This window comes from Mobula hypostoma, chromosome X1 (genome assembly GCF_963921235.1).
Source record: "Mobula hypostoma chromosome X1, sMobHyp1.1, whole genome shotgun sequence".
NCBI lineage: Eukaryota > Metazoa > Chordata > Chondrichthyes > Myliobatiformes > Myliobatidae > Mobula > Mobula hypostoma.
This window is the reverse complement of record NC_086128.1, coordinates 3,290,027-3,316,890: the sequence shown is the minus strand read 5'-3', so window position 1 is coordinate 3,316,890 and position 26,864 is coordinate 3,290,027. Positions and strand designations below refer to the sequence as shown.

Genomic DNA, 26,864 nt, shown 5'->3' with positions numbered 1-26,864 from the left:
GGGCAGCGGTTCGATAAGATGATGGCCAAATACTTTGTTTTACTCCAGACTAGGGCTGATGTAACGGCAGTGGAACTGCCTTGTACTATTGGGGCTCAGGAGAAAGGGGGGCTGTGGACTGTCCACACTTTCTGGGAGGAGGAGAGTGTAGGGGAATGGGCTGAATCACAAGCTGAGTCTCTCGTAGCTGGGGGCGGAGACTTCAAAGACAGGGTGCTCTCGTTTCTGCGGAGAGAGGGGAAGGAGTGGTCTGATGTAGAAGGTTTAATAAGTTCTCCAGTGAGGGCTGAGCATTCTGAGTTGGTAGCGGCCCTTACCACCCTGGCGAATAAATAGCAAAACACACAGGTTCAAAGTTCCAGCTATCGTAAGCTCCACCTGTTCTCAGGGAAGAAGCCCACCCCTAAAGGGGAAGAGGAGTCTGAGACTTGGGCAGAGCAGACCTCTCAGTTGTCAGATGAGTGGCAGTGCTCTCGTAAAACGACAGCGATTGGTTGAGAGTTTGAGAGGCTGGGCTGCTGACGTAGTGAGAGCTCTAGAGGCACAGAAACCCTGTTCCACTTCTGTGGACTACATGCAAGCATTAGAAAAGGTGTTTGGCGCAACAGGAAGCCCAGTGGAGCTCATGACGGGGTAAGGAGGTCTCAAAGAATCAGGAGACCCCAGATAGGCTGGTGTATGTATCACCGTCGGAACAGAGTGCTACAGTTATCCCCCGGGTGAGATATGTCACTACTCTTTACAAATGGACTGGAGGTTCTGAAAATCACAAAACTCCATTGAAAACGGTGTTCTTAATTATGGGATGACAGATTATTTCAAGATCATAAGGACATGACTATTTTGGTGGGGGGAGAGTGTAATGCCCTGGTCCATATGGTTCATATTTTTTCTGTTATGCTGTTCCGTTCTGTATAAGCTGCTTGTCAGAGGGTGGTAAATCTGTGGAATTTGCTGCCACGAGAGGCTGTGGAGGCCAAGTCATCGGGTGTATTTAAGGCAGAGATAGATAGGTTCTTGATTAGCCAGGTATCAAAGGGTTTGGGGTGAAAGCAGAGGAGTGGGGATGACTGGAAGAATTGGATCAGTCCATGATTGAATGGCAGGGCTAACTTGATGGGCCGAATGGCCTACTTCTGCTCCTATGTCTTATGGATTACTGTTGAAGATAAGAGATAGGAGAATTGTGTGCCATGCAATTAGGATGGCTGGATTAAGGGGAGGTTTCTCTGGTGAGGCACACTAATGTTGAGCTTGGGGCTTTCGTTCAGCGGGAGATGAAGGGAGAAGATACCGGAGAGAAGAGGTTGTAGTACTTGACCTGGAGTGGGGCCATGATTTGACGAAGCCTGGGGAAATTGAAGGAGGATTGACAAAGGGGAAACTGTGAGCTCCAACTTGTGCACATTAGACTGTTTCATTAAAATGGGCCCTTTTCTTTTTTTGTTTTTCTTTACTAACCCTTTAGTCAAATTAAGAATTATAAAGCTAAATCGTTTAGTTGCATATGGAGTACTGTCTGTTATTTTGTGGTACTGATTTGTAACGGGGTAACACATCACACAGTATCCACACAAACGTGGGTTTTTGGGGGATTTGCTTTTCAATCTCACACGTTTGGCGGGGCCAGAGATTGCCTTTCCTAGACTTACGCAGCCAACAGACCTAGAGTGTTTCATTTCTTAGATAAAGGGCCCAAAACTGCTCACAATACTCCAACTGAGGCCTCAGCAGTGTTTTATAAAGTCTCAATATTAGGTCCTTGGTTTTATATTCTAGGCCTCTCAAAATGACTGCTAACATTGCATTTGCCTTCCTCACCACTGACTCAACCTGCAAATTAACCTTTAGGGAATCCTACTCAAGGACTTCCAAGCCCCTTTGTACCTCAGTTTTATAAATTTTCTCTCCATTTAGAAAATAGTTTACTCTTTTATTTCTTCTACCAAAGTGCATAACCATTCACTTCCCGACACTATATTCCATTTGCCACTTCTTTGCCATTCTCCTAATCTATCTAAGTTCTTCTGTAGTCTCTCTACTTCCTCAAAACTAGTTGTCCCTTCACCTATCTTCATATTGTCTGCAAACTTTGCAACAAAGCCATCAATTCCATCATCCAAATCATTGATGTATAATGTAACAAGAATTGGTCCCAACAGAAACCCCTGTGGAACACCACTAGTCACTGGCAGCCAGCTAGAAAAGGCTCCCTTTATTCCCACTCTTTGCCTCCTGCCAATCAGCCACTGCTTTATCCATGCTGGTAACTTTCCCGTAATACCATAGGCTCTTAATTTGTTAAGCAGCCCTCTGTGTGGCAGTTTGTCAAAGGCCTTCTGAAAATCCAAGTACACAACATTCACCGATTCTTCTTTGTCTATTCTGTTTGCTATTACTTCAAAGAATTCCAACAGATTTGTCGAGATTTTCCGTTAAGGAAACCATGCTGACTGCGGCCTATTTTATCACGTGCCTCCAAGTATTCCGAAACACATCCATAACAATCGATTCCAGCATCTTCCCAACCACTGAGGCCAGACTAACTGGTCTATAGTTTCCTTTCTGCTGCCTCTCTCCCTTCCTGAAGAGTGGAATGGCACTTGCAATTTTCCATTCCTCCGAACCATATCAGAATCTACTGATTCTTGAAAGATCATTTCTAATGCCTCCACAATCTCTTCAGCCACCTCTTTCAGAACCCTAGGGTGTACACAATCTGGTCCAGGTGACCTATCTACCTTCATAACTTTCAGTTTCCCAAGAATCTTCTCTCTAATTATGGTAACTTCATACACTTATGCTCCCTGCCACGCTTAAACTTCTGGAATACTGCTAGTGCATGTTGAGATAGGGCTGTGTATTGGCAATTGAAATAATTCAGTGGATACTTAATTAGAGACAGAGATCCTTGGGGAGGTGACTGCTGATTAAGTGGAAGAAAAACGCTGAAGTTGTGTGGAGGTCCTCACCTGTACACCAGAACATTATCGGCATCATGAGCACCAACAATCAAATCTGTAAAACAAGGAAGGGCACACATAAAGGCACTTACATGGAGCTCCGAGAGCCTGCTTCATCTCGCAACTAACCATGTAGTCATCAGGAGTTCCCACTGATGTATCTGTGAATTTCTCTGATGTTATAAAACTGTCTCAAAGTATTGAAGGTTGTTTACCCCATCCGAGGTCAAAATAACACAGTGCTATTCATTACCAGCTTTCACAACTCATTGGCCAATGGCACAGCAAAGTTGCTGAATGTGCAGTAGATACAGACACACCATGCTGGACAGGGCAGGATCGAGTTAATTACATTGGCGCTGTCACTCCTCTGGAACAGAGGCCCACTAATGCTGTTGCCATGCTGGGGCACAGTCATGGAGTCAAATGGCACAGAAACAGGCACCGAAAATGCTTACCATTTTCTATTTACCAGCACCTGAACTGTTGCCTTTTCTGCCTCAGTAATTCAAGTGCTTGTCTAGATACTTGGTGCTTTTACTGACCTTGACACAGTTCCACTACTGTGCTGGCATACTCTCTGCATTAGGAAAACTCTATGTTTGTATACAGCAGAAATGCTGCTGACCTTCAAGTCATTGTTTCATGATACTGGACCTGATCTTTGGTGTAATTCCAGCTCAATTGAATTAGAAGTAATGCTCATCTCTAAGAGCAATTTAGGCCATATCAAAGAACTGCTCCTGTTTTGGTGACATCACTGTAAGAAAGTTCTAAACTTAATTACTTTGCTTGAAACCCTCATAAGGCCAGCTTCGTTTCCATTCTGCTCTGGGAAGGTCTGCATCTGAAAGCTCAAGGTGCAGCCTTATAGTGTGAGACTGAAGCCTCTTTCAACTCAGAGTCGGTGATAAATTGCTTTCACTGTCAATGGCAACAAATCTGTTGGATATTTCCTCATTGGCAACAAAGGCCAGTTTTCATAATTAGTCCACAACTGATCCAATTTATTGAATTGATAATTAAATGGGCAGCCAGGTCTTGGTGGCACAGCTGAAATCCTACATCACTTCAAAAGGCAAATTTCACTTTTAATAAATTATTTGCCTGGTTTTCATTTACTTCACAGACAATAACAAAACTGCCAGGCTACATGGAATGTGTACCTTTTTATTTTGCCCTTGCTAAAACATTACTCAGAAATATTCTTCAAGAATATAAAACAATCAATCATCTGCTTATACAGCCAGTGGTCATTTACCGGATTCCTCCTGTACCTAATAAAGTGCAACTGAGTGTATGTACATTGCCTTCTGCTGCTATAGACTGTCCACTTCAAGGATTAACATGTAGTGCCTCCCATAGATGCGCTTCTGCACACCACTGTCGTAACAGCTGGTTATTTGAGTTACTGACATCTTCCTGTAAACTTGAACCAGTCTGGCTATTCTCCTCTGACTCCCTCATTAACAGGGCAGCTTCAACCACCGACCTGCTGCTCACTGGATGTTTTTCGATGTTTTTGTACCATTCTCTGTAAACTTTATTTTTATTTAGCAACACAGCAGGGTAACAGGCCCTTCTGGCCCAACGAGCCCGCGCTACCCAATTATACCCATGAGATCAACTAACCTACTGACTCATCATCTTTGGAACATGCAGTGAAACCGGAGCCCTTGGAGGAAGCCCACACAGCCACGGGGAGAATGTACAACCTCCTTACAGAAAGTGGTGGAAATTGAACCCAGGTCACTGGTGCTGTAATAGTGGTATGCTAACGTGCCACATCTAACTCTAGAGACCGTTGAACGTGAAAATCCTAGGAGATCAGCAGTTTCTGAGATACTCAAACCACTCTGCCTGGCACCAGCAATAATTCCATGGTCAAAGTCACTTAGATCACAATACTTCCCCATTCTGATGTTTGGTGTGAACAACTGAACTTCTTGACCATGCTTTCATGCATTGAGTTGCTGCCACATGATTGGCTTATTAGATATTTGTATACAAGCAGGTGTACCTAATAGAGCGATCACTGTTTTTTTTTAGTGAATTTTAGGTTCTCCACTAGAGAGTGCTGTCAGCTCATACTACAGGGTAGTGCCCCAGTTAAACATGCTCGCTCTTTAGAACCCATGCAATCCTTCCAATTTCCTTGTGCTAGTTTTAGTGCACCATCTCAGATGTTAAGCATTACAACAGCCTTCACACCAATAGTTTTTTTCCTCTGCTGTGCAACAAAATGCACTGAATTCAACAGCTAATTTAATCTACACTGGCTGTTATGTTTCCATGTGATTTACATCTCTATTTCCCAGGCTACACCTAATCTGAAAATATGAAATAACTGAAAGTTTATGGAAGACAATCCTGGGTATCCTATTTTTCCTTCTATAAACATGGGTTAACCCAGCACATTTATAACAGGCTACTAAGAGATAGGGTGTTCCTCAAGAACAGCCAGGTATGGTTATTACTCCCCAATGTACATCTTACTCATTTCTATTTGCTTGTCTGGAAAGGCCCTGTTCAGTATCACTATAAGGTGACTTCATTCAGTGGATCTGCTTTCTGGAGACCTACCTTTGCTTCTCCCTACCCCTCCAATACCTTTCATTCCGAAAGAGCATTGATATTACAAAACCATCAATGAGAAATGCTCAGCTTATGCCCGACATTTTACAGTGTTTAAATAAGTTAAAAATATATTTTGAGCTATACAGCGATATCCAAGAAACATGGAGATTTAAAACTTTACCTGGGAAATTATTTTCATCAATATCCGAACCTCCTTTCAATGCGAAGCCAAATCCTGCTGATATCACATCAGGAGTCCAAATTCCCTTCAGTTCTTGAAAAGGCTTTTGATAGAGGCCAGTCGCATGTCCCAGGTAAATAAACACCCTTCCTTTACCATCTTCACCAGCAAATGGGGCTCCAACTGCTACATCTGTAGAGATGGTGGTATCCCATTACAATCTAACTCAGGCATTGGCAAAGATTATGTCAGCAGGTGTACTTTAAATAAAGAATACAAGTAGCTTCAATAGGAAGAAAATATTGCAGTTCTAGAGGCAGCATGGTAGCATAGAGGTCAGCACAACGCTTTACAGTAGCAGCAAGCCGGGTTCAATCCCCACCTCTGCCTGTAAGGAATCTGTACATTTCCTCCAGGTGCTCTGGTTTCCTCCCACAGTCCAAAGACCTACCAGTTGATAGGTTAATTGATCACTGTAAGCTGTCCTGTGATTAGGCAGGGTTAAATTGGGAGTTGCTGGGTGGAGAGGCTCAAAGGGCCAGAAGGGACTATTCTGCACTGTATCTCGATAAGTAAAATTAAATAAAGGTATGAACAAAGTCCCCTTCATCTCCCTTTCATCTATAATCCTCAGTATTGTTCGATAATCTCTGAATTTCACTTATAGCTTTTGCTTTTGAAAGAAGTGGGAGTTATGCATTTACTTGGAAATAAAATATCATAGAATTAGATAATTTCCAAGACTTGATCTCTGTCATATTGTAACAGGAGGAGTTCAGATGATTTGTAGGGAAGCAATTCAGAGGGCTATAATCTTATCTAGGGGATATACAATATAACATATATGACTCAAGGTATAAAGACTTGTAAATAGTTTGAAAAACCAGATTGTTAATCTACTTCATACCACATGCCCTCTCATAATCTTACCCCACTCCTGAAGTCGGCTCCTGTGTAATTAGACATGGGACAATCGCATAAGACCATATGACTATAAGAGATAGGAGCAGAATTAGGCCATTTGGCCCATTGAGTCTGCTCTGCCATTTCATCATGGCTGATCCATTTTCCCTCCCAACCCCATTCTCCTGCCATCTCCCTATAATCTTTCATGTCCTGACTAATCAAGAACCTATCAACCTCTACCTTAAACATACCCAATAACTTGATCTCCACAGCCACTTGTGGCAACAAATTCCACAGATTCCCCACACTCTGGCTAAAGAAATTCATCCTCATCTCTACTCTAAATTGAAGTCCCTCTATTCTGAGGCTGCAATCTCTGGTCCTAGACTCCCCCACGCATCTCCCAAAGTTACATGGTCGGCACAACATTGTGGGCTGAAGGGCCTGTATTGTGCTGTAGATTTCTATGAAAGGAAACATCTTCTCCACTTCCTCTCTATCTAGGCCTTTCACCATTTGATAGGTTTCAATTAGATTCTCCCCTCATTCTTCTGAATTCCAGTGAATACAGGCCCAGACCCATCAAACGCTCCTCATACGATTATCCCTTCAGTCACAGAATCATTCTTGTGAACCTCCTCTGAAGCCTATCCAACGTCAGCACGTACTTTCTCAGATAAGGGGCTACTAACTGCTCACAATACACAAGTGAGGCCTCACCGGAGCTTCCTAAAACCTCAGCATTGCATCCTTGTTTTTATATTCTAGTTCTTTCGAAATGAATTTTAACATTGTATTTACCACTCTTACCACTGACTCAACCTGCAAATGAACCTTTAGGGAATCCTGCATGAGGACTCCCAAGTCCCTTTGCACCTTGGAGTTTTGAATTTTCTCTCTGTTTAGAAAATAGGCTGCACTTTTGTCCTTTCTTACAAAGTACATGAGCAAACCATACACTTCCTAACACAGTACTCCATCTGCCACTACTTTGTCTACTCTGCTAATATGTCCAAGTCCTTCTGCAGCCTTCCTGCTTCCTCATCTTGTCAAACGCTTTCTGAAAATCCAAGTACACAACATCAACTGATTCTCCTTTGTCTATCCTGCTTTGTTATTTTCTCAAAGAATTCCTACAGATTCGTCAGGCAAAATTTTCCCTCAAGGAAACCATGCTGACTTTGGCCTATTTTATCATGCGCTTCCATGTACTCTGAAACCACAACCTTAACAATTGACTCAAAAATCTTCCCAACCACTGAAGTCAGGCCAATTAGCCTATAATTTCCTTTCTTTTGCTTCCCTCCCTTCTTGGAGTGACATTTGTAGTTTTCCAGTCCTCCAGAACAATGCCAGAATCTAGTGATTCTTGAAAGATCATTACTAATGCCACCACAATCTCTTCAACCATTTCTTTCAGAACTCTGGGGTGTAGACCGCCTGGTCCAGGTGACCTACCTATCTTCGGACCTTTCAGTTTCCGAAGCACCTTTTCCCTCGTAACTGCAATGACACTCACTTCTGTCCCCAGTACTCTCACATTTCCAGTATACTGTTAATGTCTTCCACAGTGAAGATGGATGCAAAATACTTATTCAGTTTGTCTGCCATTTTATTTGTCCTCCCATAACTACCTCTTGTGTCATTTTCCAGCAGTCCGATTCCTACTCTCACCTCTTTTTGCTCTTTATACATCTGAAAAAAACTTTTGGTATCCTCTTTGATATTATTGTCTAGCTTACCTTCATATTTCATCTTTTCCCTGCTTATGGATATTTAACTGACCTGTTAGTTTTTAAAAAGTTTTATAATCCTATAACTTCCACTAATTTTCACTTTATTATATGCCCGCTCTTTTGTTTCTATGTTGTTTTTGAGTTCCCTTGCAGGCCACGGTTGCCTCATCCTCCTTTTCTTTGGGATATATCTTTCCTGCTCTTTCTGAATGTCCCCCAGAAACTCCAGCCGTTGCTGTTCTGCTGTCATCCCTGCTAGTGTCCCCTTCTAATCAACTTTGGCCAGCTCCTCTCTCATGCCTCTATAATTTCCTTTACTCCACTGTGACTTTAGCTGCTCCCTCTCAAACTGCAGGGTGAATGTGATCATAATGTGGTTGCTGGTCCCTAAGGGTTCCTTTACCTTAAGGCTCCCTAATCAAATCCAATTCATTACACAATACCCAATCCAGAATAATCTTTCCCCTCGTGGACTCAACCACAAGCTGCTCTAAAAAGCCATCGTGTAGCCATTCTACAATCCACAGCTGATTATCTGTATGCAATTAATATTAATTGAAATAATTACAAGGGCATAACACAAACAAACTAAACAGCTGATGGTGAGTTTGGAATCTGAAAGGAGCACTGAACTACAGGCTTCATTATACCCACACCCAAACAAGGAATCAAGAATAAACAAAGAAATGAAGTAAGGTTAAAGCCAAGGGAGATCAATGTTATAATTTCCCAGAAAATAGTCAAGTTCCAACAAGAATTACTCTCCAGCATTCCCCAGGTCTCAAATGGTCCGGGATTAAATGCAATATACTCTTTGCACTGCTGGCAGAATGCAAACCATTTGACCTGAGACCTTTGTAGATGCTACAGCTCAGTTACAGTGGGTTTGTAGGTTGAATCAGCAAATGACTCTCTTAGCTACAAGTTGGAGCAGAGAGAGAAAAATTGTTTTAAAATGTAATTTTACATTTGCATTTAGTGCACATGTCCCCTAGAACTGTAAATGTTACCTTTGTGCAAAATCTGTAAAATTTACCCACTGCTGTCTTGTGTATGTCTTACCTTTGTATCCATCATAATCCAGGTCCCCAAGGGAGGTGATGGCACTTCCAAATCTGCCATATTTGTCTGTTCCTGTTAAGGTCTGTGGTGGTTCTACGAAGACTCCAGGTTTCTCCTGTAAATAAACGTACATCTGCCCAAGCTCGTGCAGTTTGCCATCCTGTCCTCGGCTCATAAACAGTGGAGCTCCAACTAAAATATCATCTCTCCTGCATAACAGACAGAGAGGTCCATAAATAGCCAGTAATAATATAACAATAAAATAAACGGAAAGGACCTGGGCCAGAATCAGAATCAGGTTTATTATCACTGGCATGTGTTGTGAAATTTGTTAACTTAGCAGCAGCAGTTCAATGCAATACATGATAATATAGAAAGAAAAAAAAATAAATTACAGTAAGTACATATATGTATATTGAATAGATTAAAAATAATGCAAAAACAGAAATATATATTTAAAAAGTGAGGTAGTGTTCCCAGATTCAATGTCCATTTAGGAATCGGATGGCAGAGCGGAAGAAGCCGTTCCTGAATCGCTGAGTGTGTGCCTTCAGGCTTCTGTACCTCCTACCTGATGGTAACAGTGAGAAAAGGGTATGCCCTGGGTGCTGGAGGTCCTTAATAATGGACGGTGCCTTTCTGAGACACCGCTCCTTGAAGATGTCCTGGATACTATGGAGGCTGGTACCCAAGATAGAGCTGACTAGATTTACAACCCTCTGCTGCTTCTTTCAGTCCTGTGCAGTAGCCACACCGACCCCACACACAGAGATGCAGCCCATCAGAATGCTCTTCATGGTACATCTATAGAAATTTTTGAGTGTTTTTGGTAACGTACCAAATCTCCTCAAACTCCAAATGAAGTATAGCCACTGTCCTCTATCCTCCTCCCTCTCTCCCCCTCCCTTCCTCCCCCTCCCTTCCTCTATCCCTATTTCACATCACCTCCCTCATAGTTCCGCCTCCTTCTACTACTTCGCATTGTTCTCCTGCCAATCACCTCCCTGCTTCCCCTCCCCCACCCCTTTGTCTTTAAAATTACTTTTTTTCAACTATTAGCATTCTTCAAACCCCCCCCAAAGTTCTTCCTTCAGTCCTGACGAAGGGTTTCAGCCCGAAACGTCGACTAATCTTTTCAACTGATGCTGACTGACTTGCTGAGTTCCTCCAGCGCATTGTGAGTGTTCCTTTGACAACAGCATCTGCAGATTATTTTGTGTTTACGATAGCCACTGTCCTGCCTTTATAACTGCATCAATATGTTGGGACCAGGTTAGATCCTCAGAGGTCTTGACACCCAGGAACTTGAAACTGCTCACTCTCTCCACTTCTGATCCCTCTATGAGGATTGGTATGTGTTCTTTCGTCTTACCCTTCCTGGAGTCCACAATCGGCTCTTTCATCTTACTGACACTGAGTGCCAGGTTGTTGCTGTGACACCATTCCACAAGATGGCATATCTCACTCCTGTACACCCTTTCATCACCATCTGAGATTCTACCAACAATGGTTGTAACATCAACAAATTTATAGATGGTATTTGACTATGCCTAGCCACAAAGTCATGGGTATAGAGAGAGTAGAGCAGTGGGCTAAGCACACACCCCTGAGGTGCACCAGTGTTGATCGTCAGCGAGGAGGAGATATTATCACCAATCCACACAGATTGTGGTCTTCTGGTTAGGAAGCTGAGGATCCAATTGCAGAGGGAGATACAGAGGTTCAGGTTCTGCAACTTATTGATCAGGATTGTGGGAATGATGATGTTAAAAACTGAGCTATAGTCAATAAGCAGCATCCTGACATAGGTGGTTGTGTTGTCCAGGTTGTCTAAAGCCGTGTGAAGAGCCATTGCGATTGCATCTGCCTTTGACCTATTGTGGCAATAGGCAAATTACAATGAGTCCAGGTCCTTGCAGTTCTGTAAGAACAATATGTTCTGCTGTCAGTCTGTTTGGGTTATTGATGAAGATAAGGGATGATGAGGAATGTGTGACATCCAATTAGGATGGTGGAATGGGGGGGGGAGGGGGAGGGTTTTTGGTAAGGGACACTAAGGTTGGTCTTGGGTCTTTTGTTCGGTATGAGAGGGCGAGAGAAGATGCTGGAGAGAACCAGTTGTAGGATACAACCCGGTGGGGAGACCTATTTGTTCGAGATGGATTGTGAGCAATGTTCAGAAGGTGGTGTGTGTATTCGTGCAGACAGAGGGCCCAGCACATTAGTGACAGACAAGGTCAAGATGAGCTGCAACTTGTGCACGTTTGACTGTTTAATTAGAATGGGCCCTTTTTTCTTTCTTTCCATACTAATCCTTTAGTTAAGTAAGATTCATAAATATAATTCCTTTAATCATATGCAGTGTGCTGTCTGTTATTTCTTGGCACTGAGTTGTAACAGGGTTGCAAACTACACAGCATCCACACAAACCGGGGTTTGGGCTGGGAGAGTCGTCTCATTCTCACGGGTTTGTCAGGACCGGAGTGCGTCTTCCCTGGAGTTACACAGCCAAGGAATCCAGCGGGGTTTCACATACAAGTGACTTCAACAAATGCAGGGAGATGAACTGAGCTGTCAATCCATGGGGAATTTCAGACCATCACTGGAAAGTATCAAATAATCTCTAACACTTAATGGAAATAAATAACTTTGAATACATTATGGTAAAAGCAATATAATGGATTTATGAAAATTATCCTGATTTTAAATATGCCTGCAATATTGATCCCTTGAGCTGTTTGGAAAGGGTTCAACAATCCAGCAAATATTCACAAGCCAATAGTTGCATCTTACTTTGGAGAGAGAGTGGATGGATCCTTACCCATCACTGTTTATATCCAGGACAGTCACTGTGTAGCCAAAATATGCTGCTACCTGCAAAGCAAAACCCAGAGATGTGACGGTCAAAGAATCAGATATCAACATTGGCTAACACGTGTTCTCATTGTTAGCAGTGACAAGTTATCAGACATACTGTTTTTACTTCCTTTGTATTGGGAAAATCCTGTAAGAAGGGGAGTGTGTAGTGTGGATATGTTAGGTGTAAATCAAGTGAATATGCCTGAACTGACTTTGAAATGAAATGGAACAAGATGGCATTCTCAGGGAAGTCAGCTTCAGTTCATTCCTGAATCAGAAAAGGCCCTGATACCAGATTTCACCACCAGACGTCTCCTACAACTTATCCCTTTGTTCTAACCCTGCCATTGCCTTCTCTGCATTGGAAAACTACTTTTAATCTGTTTTTAAGTTCTTACAATTGGTTGTTGACTTGAAAAACTAACTCTTTCTCTTTACATGGATGCCGCCTGACTGACTTCGTAGTCACAGTCATAGTCATACTTTATTGATCCCGGGGGAAGGAAATTGGTTTTCGTTACAGTTGCACCATAAATAATAAATAGTAATAAAACCATAAATAGTTAAATAGTAATATGTAAATTATGCCAGGAAATAAGTCCAGGACCAGCCTATTGGCTCAGGGTGTCTGACCCTCCAAGGGAGGAGTTGTAAAGTTTGATGGCCACAGGCAGGAATGACTTCCTATGACGTTCTGTGTTGCCTCTCGGTGGAATGAGTCTCTGGCTGAATGTACTCCTGTGCCCACCCAGTACATTATGTAGTGGATGGGAGACATTGTCCAAGATGGCATGCAACTTAGACAGCATCCTCTTTTCAGACACCACCGTCAGAGAGTCCAGTTCCATCCCCACAACATCACTGGCTTTATGAATGAGTTTGTTGATTCTGTTGGTGTCTGCTACCTTCAGCCTGCTGCCCCAGCACACAACAGCAAACATGATCGCACTGGCCACCACAGACTCGTAGAACATCCTCAGCATCGTCCGGCAGATGTTAAAGGACCTCAGTCTCCTCAGGAAATAGAGGCGGCTCTGACCCTTCTTGTAGACAGCCTCAGTGTTCTTTGACCAGTCCAGTTTATTGTCAATTCATATCCCCAGGTATTTGTAATCCTCCACCACGTCCACACTGACTCCCTGGATGGAAACAGGGGTCACCGGTACCTTAGCTCTCCTCAGGTCTACCACTAGCTCCTTAGTCTTTTTCACATTAAGCTGCAGATAATTCTGCTCACACCACGTGACAAAGCTTCCTACCGTAGCCCTGTACTGTCTGTGGCCTGCAGCAGTTCATGGTAAGATGCAAGTTGCCCTGCATTTCCTCTGGGCATCCACAGGGCAATCCAATCTCTACAAGAGCATATCAATCAGCTTTTATGTCCTTTATATGCATTTGCAGATGCATTAACAATTGCCCACTTCGTTTCAGAATAAGGCTGGGCAATGGCACAGAATGAAAATATTTCTCCAGGAGTGGATTTCTCAGCCACAAGCTCTCAGTCCACACATAGGTTGCACAATTCCGTGTGGCCTGCATGGATCTGTGTTGCATTAGGTCAGTGTTCTCAGATAGGGATACCATTGCATGGTAAAAGGAAAAATTATCATGGCAACCAACGGAAACCAAATTGGCAATGGCAAGATGCTTTGTTAGAGAGCTAACAGATAACGTAGAAATATTCCTCATAAAAGAATGGAGATATCAACAAGTGAAAAGATAGAATGAATAATCTGTCAAATATCTTTAGTCATACCCACCATCCCAAAGAATGGCTAGACATCCTTAGTTGCTCTGATAAAGTTCAAAAAGAATTCGCACGACCCCATTTACATCGGTGGTGCGCAAGTGGAACAAGTCAAAAGCTTTAAGTCCCTCAGGGTCAATATCACAAATGACCTGACTTGGTCCAACCAAGCAGAGTCCACTGCCAAGAAGGCCCACCAGCGCCTTTACTTCCTGAGAAAGCAAAAGAAATTTGGCCTGTCCCCTAAAACCCTCTAATTTTTATAGATGCACCGTAGAAAGCATTCTTCTAGGGTGCATCACAACCTGGTATGGAAGTTGTCCTGTCCAAGACCGGAAGAAGCTGCAGAAGATCGTGAACACGGCACAGCACATCACACAAACCAGTCTTCCGTCCTTGGACTCACTTTACACCGCACGCTGTCGGAGCAGTGTTGCCAGGATAATCAAGGACACAACCCACCTAGCCAACACACTTCTCGTCCCTCTTCCCTCCGGGAGAAGGCTCAGGAGCTTGAAGACTCATACGGCCAGATTTGGGAACAGCTTCTTTCCAACTGTGATAAGACTGCTGAACGGATCCTGACTTGGATCTGGGCCATACCCTCCAAATATCCGGAGCTGCATCTCAGTATTTTTGCACGACCTTACTTTCCATTTTTCTATTTTCTATTTATAATTTATAAATCAAGTTTTTAATATTTACTATTGATTTGGAATCCAGAGAGCGGGAAGCGCAGAATCAAATATCGCTATGATGATTGTATGCTCTAGTATCAATTGTTTGGCGACAATAAAGTATATTTCTTAAGAAATGTCCTTGTCTTATACCTTTGATATATTTTAGAGCATAAGACCAAGGAGCAGAATTAGGCCATTCAATCCATTTGCTCATCTATTCCGTCATGGCTATTTATTATCCCGCTCAACCCCATTCTCCCGCCTTTACCCCATCACCTTTGACACCCAGATTAATCAAGAACCTATCAACCTCCACCTTAAATATACCCAATGGCTTGACTTGCACAGCCACCTGTGGCAAAGAACTCCACAGATTCACCACCCTCTGGCTGAATAATTTTTTCCTCATCTCTGTTCTAAATAGACCTCCCTTAGTTCTGAGGCTGTGACCTTTGGCCCTAGACTCTTCCACTATAGGAAACCTCCTCTCTATGTTCACTGTATCCAGACCTTTCAACATTCGATAGGTTTCAACGAGATCCACCCATCATTCTTCTAAACCCCAGTGAGTACAGGCACAGAGCCATCAAGCTCTCCCCATGATCTCAAATATTTCAGTCAAATTCCATCTCACCCTTCTAACGAGCTTGTGGACAGATATAAACAAAACAACCCGAGTCTCAACATGGACAAGACTAAAGAGATGATTGTGGAATTCAGGAAGGTGTGGGTGACAACTTCTTACTGCACATCAACTGCTCCTCTGTGGAGAGAGTCAGGAGCACCAGGTTATTGGCGTGCATATTACAGACTACCTCACCTGGTCCCTCAACACTACATCTTTAGCCAAGAGAGCACAACTGCACCTGCACTTCCTGAGGAGACCATTACCCCATTCTATCTGAGTGCCATCAAGAGTGTCCAGGCAAGCCACATCACCTCCTGGTGTGGGAATTACGATGCATCAGATCACAAGACCCTGCAATGGATAGTTGTGGTCTCTCTCCCCTCCATTCAGGATAATTTTTCAGAAGGGTTGCATACGCAGTGCCTACAGCATTGGCAAAGACCACTCCCACCCTTCCCACAATCCCTGTATGCTGTTTCATTATTGTTGCTGATGAAGCCAACCATTGTTGTGTCATCAGTGAACTTAGAGCTGGATTACATTCAGTTAGGACTAGATTTGGCATTTCATATAAATGACTTGAATGAAGGGACTTATGGTATGTTTATTAAAATTGCTGATAGTACTAAGATAGCACTACGAATGCTCAAAAAACATAGAAATCTGAGAGTCCTGGTGAACAGTTTGCAGTGAGCAGGTGCAGTGGGTAACAGGCAAAGTTAACAGAATGTCATATAGGTATTGCGCAGGGAAATGAACACAAATATTGAGGGCATGGTTCCACGTGAAATCACAAATGGGATTCTATGTTGGTCTCTTACTGATGAAAGATTTTAATGCGGTTGAAACAGTTTAGGGAAAGTTTAATAGACTAATAATAGGAAGGGATGATGAACGATTGGATTAGCAAGGCTTGTTAGAAGGGCGAGATGGGATTTGATTGAAATATTTGAGATCCTGAAGAGTATAGACAGGGTGGATGTGTAGAATATGTTTCCTTGTGAGGAAGGATACAGAATTAGGGGTCTCTTTTTATAAATCAGCGGTGGCTGTAAGCAGTAAATGATTTGATTTTATTTCTCTCAGAGATCACAAAATCTCTTCTTCAAAAGGCAGTAGAAGCAGAATCTTCATATATTTTAAGGCAGAGGTAGATAGCTACCTGATAGATGAGTGTGTGTAAGATTACTGCAGTAGATAGGAGGGTGGAGTTGAAGCTGCAACCATGTGAGCTATCATCTTATTCAAAGGGCTGAACGAGCTACTCCTCTCCTTCTTCGTATCAGCATAGGATCAGCACTGCATGTTGCATTTGCTATCATATAGATTACAATAATCACCACACATTGAATCTTTATCTCCTAATTTTCTCCAAGTCTTCCTTGACATCCTAGCTATTGCTGACTCTTTGCCCATTCTTCGTGTATCAGAGCAGACGCCAAGCCGGCACTGTGGCACAGCTACCACAGCTGCTGCACTACAGCTTCAGTCCTGAGCTCGGGTGCTGTCTGCATGGAATTTTCATGTTCTCCCTGTGACCAGTGCAGGTCTCCTCCCACATTACAAAGGCATGCAAATAAGTTGATTAGATGTTGTAAATGTCAAGATTATTGGACATAAATGGGGTAAGCAGATTGATTACAATGCACTGAGAACTGACATAGACTAGATGGGCTGACTGCCCCCTTCTATATTGTTATGAAATATGAAACTTGGGCCCTTTGGTTTCTGTAACAAACTATTTGTTATGGTTCCACATACAGCCACCAGAGGGAACCTTACTGCTGTTCAAAATAGTATGATTTGATCAACTGCAAAATATATTAAAGTTATAAGAACATAAGACGTAGGAGCAGAATCTGCACATTAAAAACTGTTGAAAATTTGTCTTCCACAGAAAGAAAGAACAAGTCCCAAGGTGCCTGACAATCAACAGAAGTTGTTGTGCGATGTTGGAGTTGTTGTACTGTGGGGAGACAGTCCAATCAATCCCCCAGAGTTAAATGATTAGATAATTGTTGCTAATTGCAGTGGCTAATTTATCCATATTGTCATTTTTTCAGAGCAGAAATAGTAATACTCAATGTTTCGAAACTGATTCTCATTTCTTACCTGCTCACCAATAATGCTTTTTATGGCTGTCATATTAGTAGACCACAAGATAGTCACCTGTCAAAACAAGAGAATAACTATGGTAAATGTGTGGTACACCTGCTCTGAAATTCCAGAAATCCCATCCACCAGTAGTCTAAGTCACAGAGCTTGTTTCTCATTGTGGAATTGTTGGGGGTGCATACCGGGCAAGATAAAGGGTCCTATTACTGAAATAGTTCATCAGAGGTCATCTTAATTAAGCTAAAGTAAAAGCATAGAGAGAGCATCCAACAAAGCAAAAAATACTGGTAAGATTAATTTGGGAAGCTTCTAAAAAACCTACAGAAAGCAACGAAGAATCATTGGGAGGGAAATGATGAAAGCTTTTCAAATATTTAAAAAATAAAAGAGAAATGAGAGTGGATATAGGACCGCTAGAAAATGAGGCCAGAGAAATAATAATGGGGGACAAGGAGATGGCAGTTGAACTAATTAAGTATTTTGCATCAGTCTTCACTGTGGACGACACTAGCAGTGTACCAGATGTTGAAGGGTGTGAGGGAAGAGAAGTGGGTGCAGTTACTATTACAAGGGAGAAGGTGTTCAAAAAGCTAGAAGACCCAAGGGTAAATAAGTCACCCGGACCAGATGAACTGCATCCTAAGATTCTGAAAGAGGTAGCAGTAGAGATTGTGGAGGTATTAGAAATGACCTTCCAAAAATCATTGAACTCTGGCATGGTGCCAGAGGAATTGCAAATGTCACTCCACTCTTTAAGAAAGGAGGAAGGCAGCAGAAAGGAAATTATAGACAAGTTAGCCTGACCTCAGTAATTATGAAGATGTTAGAGTCAATTGTTATGGATGAGGTTATGGACTACCTGGTGACACAGAACAAGATTGGACAAAGTCAGCATGGTTTCCTTCAGGAAAAATCTTGCCTGACGAACCTGTTGGAATTCTTTGAGGAGATTACAAGTAGGATAGATAAATGGGATATAGTGGATGTTGCGTATCTGGATTTTCAGACTTTTGACAAGGTGCCACACATGAGACTGCTTAACAAGTTAAGAGCCCATGGTATTACAGCAAAATTACTAATATGGTTAGAGCATTGGCAGATTGGTAGGAGGCAGTGAGTGGGAATAAAAGGATCCTTTTCTGGTTGGCTGTCAGAGACTACTGGTGTTCTGCAGGGGTCAGTGTTGGGACCACTTCTTTTTATGCTGTATATAAATGATTTAGATGATGGAATAGATGGCTTTGTTTCCAAGTTTGCAGATGATATGAAGATTAGTAGAGGGGCAGGTAGTGTTGAGGAAACAGGTAGGATGCAGAAGGACGTAGACAGATTAGGAAAATGGGCAAGAAAGTGGCAAATGAAATACAATGTTGGAAAATGCATGGTCATGCACTTTGCTAGAAGAAATAAATGTGCAGACTGTTTTCTAAATGTGGAGAAAATCCAAAAATCTGAGATGCAAAGGGACTTCGGAGTTCTTGTGCAGTACCCCCTAAAGGTTAAAGGTAGAGTCAGTGGTGGGGAAGGCAAATGCCATGCTAGCATTAATTTCAAGAGGTCTAGAATACAAAGGCCAGGATGTGATGCTGAGGCCTGGTGAGGCCTCACCTTGAGTATTGTGAACAGTTCTGGACTCCTCATCTTGGAAAAGATGTGCTGGCATTGGAGAGGGTCCAAAAGAAGGTTCACAAGGATGATTCCCAGAATGAAAGGTTGATCATACGAGGAATATTTGATAGCTCTGGGTGTGTACTCGCTGGAATTTAGAAGGATGAGGGGAGATCTCATTGAAACCTTTTGAATGTTGAAAGGCCTAGACAGAGTAGATGTGTAAAGGATTTTGCCTATGGGTGGGGGTATAGGGCAAGAGGGCACACCCTCTCCAATGCCAGCACATCTTTTCTTCAATAAAACAGAGAGGCTGATAAATTTCTTTAGCCAGAGGGTGGTGAATTTGTGGAATTTATTTCCACAGGGAGCTGTGGAGGTCAGGTCATTGGGTGTATTTGGGTTCGGTAGGTTCTTGATTGGACACAATATCAAAGGTTATGGGGAGAAGGCTGGGGAGTGGGGCTGAGGAGGGGAAAAAAGGATCAGCCATGATTGAATGGTGGGGCAGACTCGATGGGCCAAATGGCCTTATTCTACTCTTTTGTCTTATGATCTTATGGTCTAAAAGAAAGTATGTTCATAATAAGCTAAAAACTTCTTCTATAAAATATCTGAAGACAAATAGTCTGGTGAGTGATTCTTTCAGAGCATTTGAGGTCCAAGACATCGGCTCCCACAGCTAGGGAGAGCATAGTGTGCAGGATCTATGAGTTCTCCTCAGAGATACCTGCAAATGGTCTCCATGTTGCTGGAACCATCCTGCTGTTAATGAATAGGTTTCAAATGCTGTAACCGTTCATGAACAGTCAACATAGAGCACATAAAACGAAACAGAAATCATAACTTATTTTTCCTGATAACTTATGTTTACCTTCTCAATGAGGAACAATGAACTCAATGCATTAATAAATAATCATCTCCTAGCTGTCTAAAAGAGAGGTGTTTGAATAAAGGTGAGCAGTAATAGAAACATAGAAAATAGGTGCAGGAGTAGGCCATTCAGCCCTTTGAGCCTGCACCGCCATTTATTATGATCATGGCTGATCATCCAACTCAGAACCCTGCACCAGCCTTCCCTCCATACCCCCTGATCCCTGTAGCCACAAGGGCCATATCTAACTCCCTCTTAAATATAGCCAATGAACTGGCCTCAACTGTTTCCTGTGGCAGAGAATTCCACAGATTCACCACTCTCTGTGTGAAGAAGTTTTTCCTAACCTCGGTCCTAAAAGGCTTCCCCTCTATCCTCAAACTGTGACCCCTCGTTCTAGACCTCCCCAACATCGGGAACAATCTTCCTGCATCTAGCCTGTCCAATCCCTTTAGGATCTTATACGTTTCAATCAGATCCCCCCTCAATCTTCTAAATTCCAACGAGTACAAGCCCAGTTCATCCAGTCTTTCTTCATATGAAAGTCCTGCCATCCCAGGAATCAATCTGGTTCTTTCATCTTGACCAAAATCATTCAGCCTGTGTTTACTCCCCAAATAATATAAAATTATTTAAGTGCTGAGTTGAAGATTTTGTTTCTCTTTTGTTAGAGAATATCATAGGTTCATTGATTATCGGGTTTAGTATAATTAAGATATTAACTTCTCTGTAACAGATGTGAAATGTTCAGATTTATTTTTGATCGAGGCATGACTGCGCAAACGTGTGGACATTAGCGAGTTAGACCACGTCGAAGAGTTTAAAAGGAGGACAGCTTTATAGAGCAGACATCAGAGTAGAGAGAGACAGAGTAGTAAGGCTTTGGCTCAACAGAGCTTAAGCAATAACGGGTCAAGGCCAGCTAAGTTACCTGTGAAGAATAGAAACAGGAAGTATGTCTGTCAGGCCGGTGTTCTGTACTGGGTGTCAGATGTGGGATGTCCAGGAGACTCCCAGCCTCCCAGACAGACACATCTGCACCAAGTACATCGAGCTGCAGCTCCTTAGGGACCGTGTTAGGGAACTAGAGATGCATCTCAATGAACTTCGCCTGTTCTGGGAGAGCGAGGAGGTGATAGAGAGGAGCTACAGGCAGGTAGTCACACCGGGCCTGGGGAGACAGATAAGTGGGTAACAGTCAGGAGAGGGAAGGGCAAGAGTCAGAAACTAGAGAGTACCCCTGTGGCTGTCCCCCTTAACAATAAGTACTTCTGTTTGAGTAGTTGGGGGAGGGGTTGGTTGGCCTACCTGGGGGAAGCAACAGTGGCCGTGCCTCTGGCACAGAGTCTGGCCCTGTGGTTCAGAAGGGGAGGGAAAGGAAGAGGAAGGCAGCAGTGATAGGGGACTCTACAGTTAGGGGATCAGACAGGCGATTCTGTGGATGCAGGATAGAAACACGGATAGTAGTTTGCCTCCCAGGTGTCAGGGTCCGGGATGTTTCTGATCGCGTCCACAACATCCTGAAGTGGGAAGGTGAACAGCCAGAGGTCGTGGTACATATTGGTATCAACTACATAGGTAGGAAAAAGGAGGAGGTCCTGAAAACAGACTACTGGGAGATAGGAAGGAAGTTGAGAAGCAGGACCTCCAAAGTAGTAATCTCATGATTACTGCCTGTGCCACATGACAGTGAGTATAGGAATAGAGTGAGGTGGAGGATAAATGCGTGACTGAGGGATTGGAGCAGGGGGCAGGGATTCAGATTTCTGGATCATTGGGACCTCTTTTGGGGCAAGAGTGGCCTGTACAAAAAGGACGTGTTGCACTTGAATCCCAGGGGGACCAATATCCTGGCGGGGAGGTTTGCTAAGGCTATTGGGGAGAGTTTAAACTAGAATTGCTGGGGGGTGGGAATTGAACTGAAGAGACGGAGGAAGGGGCTGTTGGCTCACAAATAGAGAAAGCTTGGAGACAGTTCGAGAGGGAGGATAGGCGGGTGATAGAGAAGGGACGCCCTCAGGCCGATGGTTTAAGATGTGTCTATTTTAATGCAAGAGGCATCATGAACAAAGTGGATGAGCTTAGAGCGTGGATCAGCACTTGGAGCTATGATGTTGTGGCCATTACAGAGACTTGGATGGTTCAGGGGCAGGAATGGCTCCTTAGAGTGCCAGGCTTTAGATGTTTCAGAAAGGACAGAGAGGGAGGTAAAAGAGGTGGGGGCGTGGCACTGCTGATCGGAGATAGTGTCACGGCTGCAGAAAAGGAGGAAGTCATGGAGGGATTGTCTACGGAGTCTCTGTGGGTGGAAGTTAGAAACAGGAAGGGGTCAATAACTACTGGGTGTTTTTTTATAGACCACCCAATAGTAACATGGACATCGAGGAGGAGAAAGGCAGACAGATTCTGGAAAGGTGTAATAATAACAGAGTTGTCGTGATGGGAGATTTTAATTTCCCAAATATTGATTGGCAAGTCCCTAGAACAAGGGGTTTGGATGGGGTGGAGTTTGTTAGGTGTGTTCAGGAAGGTTTCCTGACACAATATGTAGATAAGCCTACAAGAGGAGAGGCTGAACTTGATCTGTTATTGGGAAATAAACTTGGGAGAGCATTTTGGAGATAGTGATCACAATTCTATCTCCTTTACCATAGCATTGTAGAGGGATAGGAACAGTCAATTTAGGGAAATGTTTAATTGGAGTAAGGGGAAATATGAGGCTCTCGCAGGAACTTAGAAGCATAAATTGGGAACAGATGTTCTTAGGGAAATGTACTGCAGAAATGTGGCAAATGTTCAGGGGATATTTGCGTGGCGTTCTGCTTGGGAATGTTCCAATGAGACAGGGAAAGGATGGTAGGGTACAGGAACCATGGTGTACAAAGGCTGTTGTAAATCTAGTCAAGAAGAAAAGAAGAGCTTATGAAAGATTCAAAAAACTAGGTAATGATGGAGATCTAGAAGATTATAAGGCTAGCAGGAAGGAGTTTAAGAATGAAATTAGGAGAGACAGAAGGGGCCATGAGAAGGCCTTGGCGAACAGGATTAAGGAAAACCCCAAGGCGTTCTACAAGTATGTGAAGAGCAAGAGGATAAGATGTGAGAGAGTAGGACCAATCAAGTGTGACAGTGGAAAAGTGTGTATGGAACCGGAGGAGATGGCAGAGGTACTTAATGAATACTTTGCTTCAGTATTCACGTCAGAAAAGGATCTTGGTGATTGTAGGGATGACTTACAGCGGACTGAAAAGCTTGATCATATAGGCATTAAGAAAGAGAATGTGCTGGAGCTTTTGGAAAGCATCAAGTTGGATAAGTCTCCGGGACCAGACAAGATGTACCCCAGGCTACACTGGAAGGTGACAGAGGAGATTGCTGAGCCTCTGGCAATGATCTTTGCATCATCAATGGGGATAGGAGAGGTTCCGGAGGATTGGAGGGTTGCAGATGTTGTTCCTTTATTCAAGAAAGAGAGTAGAGATAGCTCAGGAAGTTATAGACCAGTGAGTCTTACTTTAGGTTGGTAAGTTGATGGAGAAGATCCTGAGAGGCAGGATTTATGAACATTTGGAGAGGTATAATATGATTAGGAATAGTCAGCATGGCTTTGTCAAAGGCAGGTCGTGCCTTACGAGCCTGATTGAATTTTTTGAGGATGTGACCAAACACATTGATGATGGTAGCGCCGTAGATGTAGCGTATATGGATTTTAGCAAGGCATTTGATAAGGTAGCCCATGCAAGGCTTATTGAGAAAGTAAGGAGGCATGGGATCCAAGGTGACATTGCTTTGTGGATCCAGAATTGGCTTGGCAACAGAAGGCAAAGAGTGGTTGTAGATGGGTCATATTCTGCATGGAGGTCGGTGACCAGCGGAGTGCCTCAGGGATCTGTTCTGGGACCCCTACTCTTTGTGATTTTTATAAATGACCTGGATGAGGAAGTGTAGGGATGGGTTAGTAAATTTGCTGATAGCAAAGGTTGGGGGTGTTGTGGATAGTGTGGAGGGCTGTCAGAATTTACAGCAGGACATCAATAGGATGCAAAACTGGGTTGAGAAGTGGCAGATGGAGTTCAACCCAGATAAGTGTGAGGTGGTTCATTTTGGTAGGTCAAATATGATGGCAGAATATGGTATTAATGGCAAGACTCTTGGCAGTGTGGAGGATCAGAGGGATCTTGGGGTCCAAGTCCTTAGGACACTCAAAATATCCCTTTTGCCAATCACCTGTCCAGCTCTTGGCTCCATCCCTCCCCTTCCTGTCTTCTCCTATCATTTTGGATCTTCCCCTCCCCCTCCCACTTTCAAATCTCTTACTAGCTCTTCCTTCAGTTAGTCCTGACGAAGGGTCTCGGCCCGAAACGTCGACTGTACCTCTTCCTAGAGATGCTGCCTGGCCTGCTGCGTTCACCAGCAACTTTGATGTGTGTTGACTCTGTGGTTCAGAAGGCATACGGTGCATTGGCCTTTTCAACCGTGTGATTGAGTTTATGAGCCGAGAGGTAATGTTGCAGCTTTATAGGACCCTGGTCAGACCCCACTTGGAGTACTGTGCTCAGTTCTGGTCGCTTCACTACAGGAAGGATGTGGAAGCCATAGAAAGGGTGCAGAGGAGATTTACAAGGATGTTGTCTGGATTGGGAAGCATGCCTTGTGAGAATAGGTTGAGTGAACTCAGCCTTTTTTCCTTGGAGTGATGGAGGATGAGAGGTGATCTGATAGAGGTGTATAAGATGATGAGAGGCATTGACCGTGTGGATTGACAGAGGCTTTTTCCCAAGGCTAAAATGGCTAGCACGAGAGGGCAAAGGATTAAGGTGCTTGGAAGTAGGTACAGAGGAGATGTCAGGGGTAAGTTTTTTTACAGAGAGAGTGGTGAGTGTGTGGAATGGGCTCCTGGTGACGGTGGTGGAGGCGGATACGATAGGGTCTTTTAAGAGACTCCTGGATAGGTACATGGAGCTTAGAAAAATAGAGGGCTATGGGTAACCCAAGGTAATTTTTGGCACAAGTACATGTTCGGCACAGCATTGTGGGCCGAAGGGCCTGTATTGTGCTGTAGGTTTTCTATGTTTCTATAAAAGTTCAGAAGAAATATTTCATGAAATTATATCTCTCTTTTCTACTGCAGCTTGAGACAATGGAAGCTGCTTTAACATTCTGTAAAATATAGAAACCCAAGCCGTTTTAAAATTGTCTACATACTCTCAGGTTTCGATGCTCAAGAATTGGAATTTACTCTGTAACCATGTATATTTATTCACTATTCTTTGAATCAATGATATTGTTGACTTGGTGGGGGAAATGGGTTTAATTTTAAACAGTGAAGCATCTGAGATATGACCATAAATGGGCTTTAATGATTCAATGTGATTGAGAAGCACCTTTCCCATGTTATTTAAAAATACAAACTCTCGGTGGGCATTGTTAAAATAAAATTGCCAAAGTAACAGAAAATCTGTGACTGTATTTGATTGATATTAAATCAGCAAATTTGTTTAGCTAGGTTGAGCTTGACAGAAATGAGCAAAGAACAAAACTTGATGCTATCTGCTCAACAACATTCTGTTTCCGGTTTAGATCTAGTTGAATAGTTTGTTCATGTACTTATTGGGTGATTAAGAACCAAGTGTATTTCTGGTAGACTATAGCCAAAATGTTTTAAGGACAGCACACTTCCTTTGCCAAAGATAATGCTCTGTGACAGTCTGCTTACTATTACTGTTAGAAATCTCAATTGGATTAATATTAATGTAATAAATTATACATACAGAACCCAAAGTGTGTCTCCCTCTGGGAGCTCCCACGAGATATTCTGTTGAATGAACAGGCGGATAAAAGGTTAGTTTGATAAATGGTTATTCAATTACCACATTAGGGACAAAATGCACACTGTTAAATTGACCACCCAATTTATTTCTTGTTCTCATAGTTGAAATCCAAGCTAGAAATTTGTATTACCTCCTATGATTTTGGAAATGAGTGAATCTGAGAGTATGAAGTCCTCCAACCTGAAAGGGACTGTGGGCAAGTGGAGTAAAAGAGTTGGAATACAGGACCAATTTTCAGTTAGTGCTATCCATCCATTGGTGTTAGCATAGTATCAGAAACACTTTGAGACTTGGTCCTTGCTTCGAACTAGGTACCCCATCTTGGGTTGGCCAGTTTAATTGGGATGCAAAGGAATTTCTTTAATCTGAGGACTATGAATATCCAGAGTTACCACCTTTTAAAGCTGCCTGTCATTGGGTGTATTTGAGACTTGTTGAATTTTGAAACGGTGTCAAGCGATATAAGAATCATGCGGTAGAATGCTAAGATCTCATGAGCAACAGTGTGGGAATGAATGATGTTGTCTGGGAGGTATTGGTGGTATATTACAAACCTGACAAACATATAACAACATAACTTAGATTAAGATAAATTATACATAATTTACGCCAAAATAAACAGAACAATATTAGTGTAAATTGAGAAAGAGAAAGAAAAAGAAAGTCAGGGCAAAATGAACAGTTTTCCAGTGGAAACAACACTTTACAAAACATGTTCTATCACATCTGAAATCCTGTCTGCCCACTACCCTGGACCCCCATCAATTTGCCTATCGCACCAACGGGTCAACAGAGGACGCCATCTCCACGGCACTTCACTCTGCCCTGACCCACCTGGACTGCCCCAACTCTTACGTCAGAATGCTGTTCATTGACTTTAGTTCATTCAATACTGTGATCCCCTCCAAGCTGATCGCCAAACTTCGCCAGCTTTGTATCAGCTCATCCCTCTGCAAATGGACCTTGGACTTTCTGACTAACAGACCCCAATCAGTTAAGTTAGACAACCTCTCCTCCTCCACTCTCACCCTGAACACCGGCGTGCCTCAAGGCTGTGTGCTGAGCCCTCTTCTGTACTCCCTTTTCACCTATGACTG

General features: G+C 43.0%; 1 protein-coding gene across 1 annotated transcript in view; it reads right to left on the bottom strand.

Moving 5' to 3' along the window:
- LOC134340479 (integrin alpha-8-like) overlaps positions 1-26,864 on the bottom strand; it is a 148,476-nt gene that overhangs the window by 66,420 nt on the left and 55,192 nt on the right. The window contains exons 9-14 of the mRNA XM_063037790.1: positions 25,708-25,751; positions 17,452-17,508; positions 12,247-12,299; positions 9,426-9,634; positions 5,722-5,913; positions 2,973-3,018 (exon numbers count right to left, since the gene is read on the bottom strand). Coding sequence (XP_062893860.1) covers positions 2,973-3,018; positions 5,722-5,913; positions 9,426-9,634; positions 12,247-12,299; positions 17,452-17,508; positions 25,708-25,751 — 601 coding nt within the window. The remainder of the gene's footprint in view (positions 1-2,972; positions 3,019-5,721; positions 5,914-9,425; positions 9,635-12,246; positions 12,300-17,451; positions 17,509-25,707; positions 25,752-26,864) is intronic.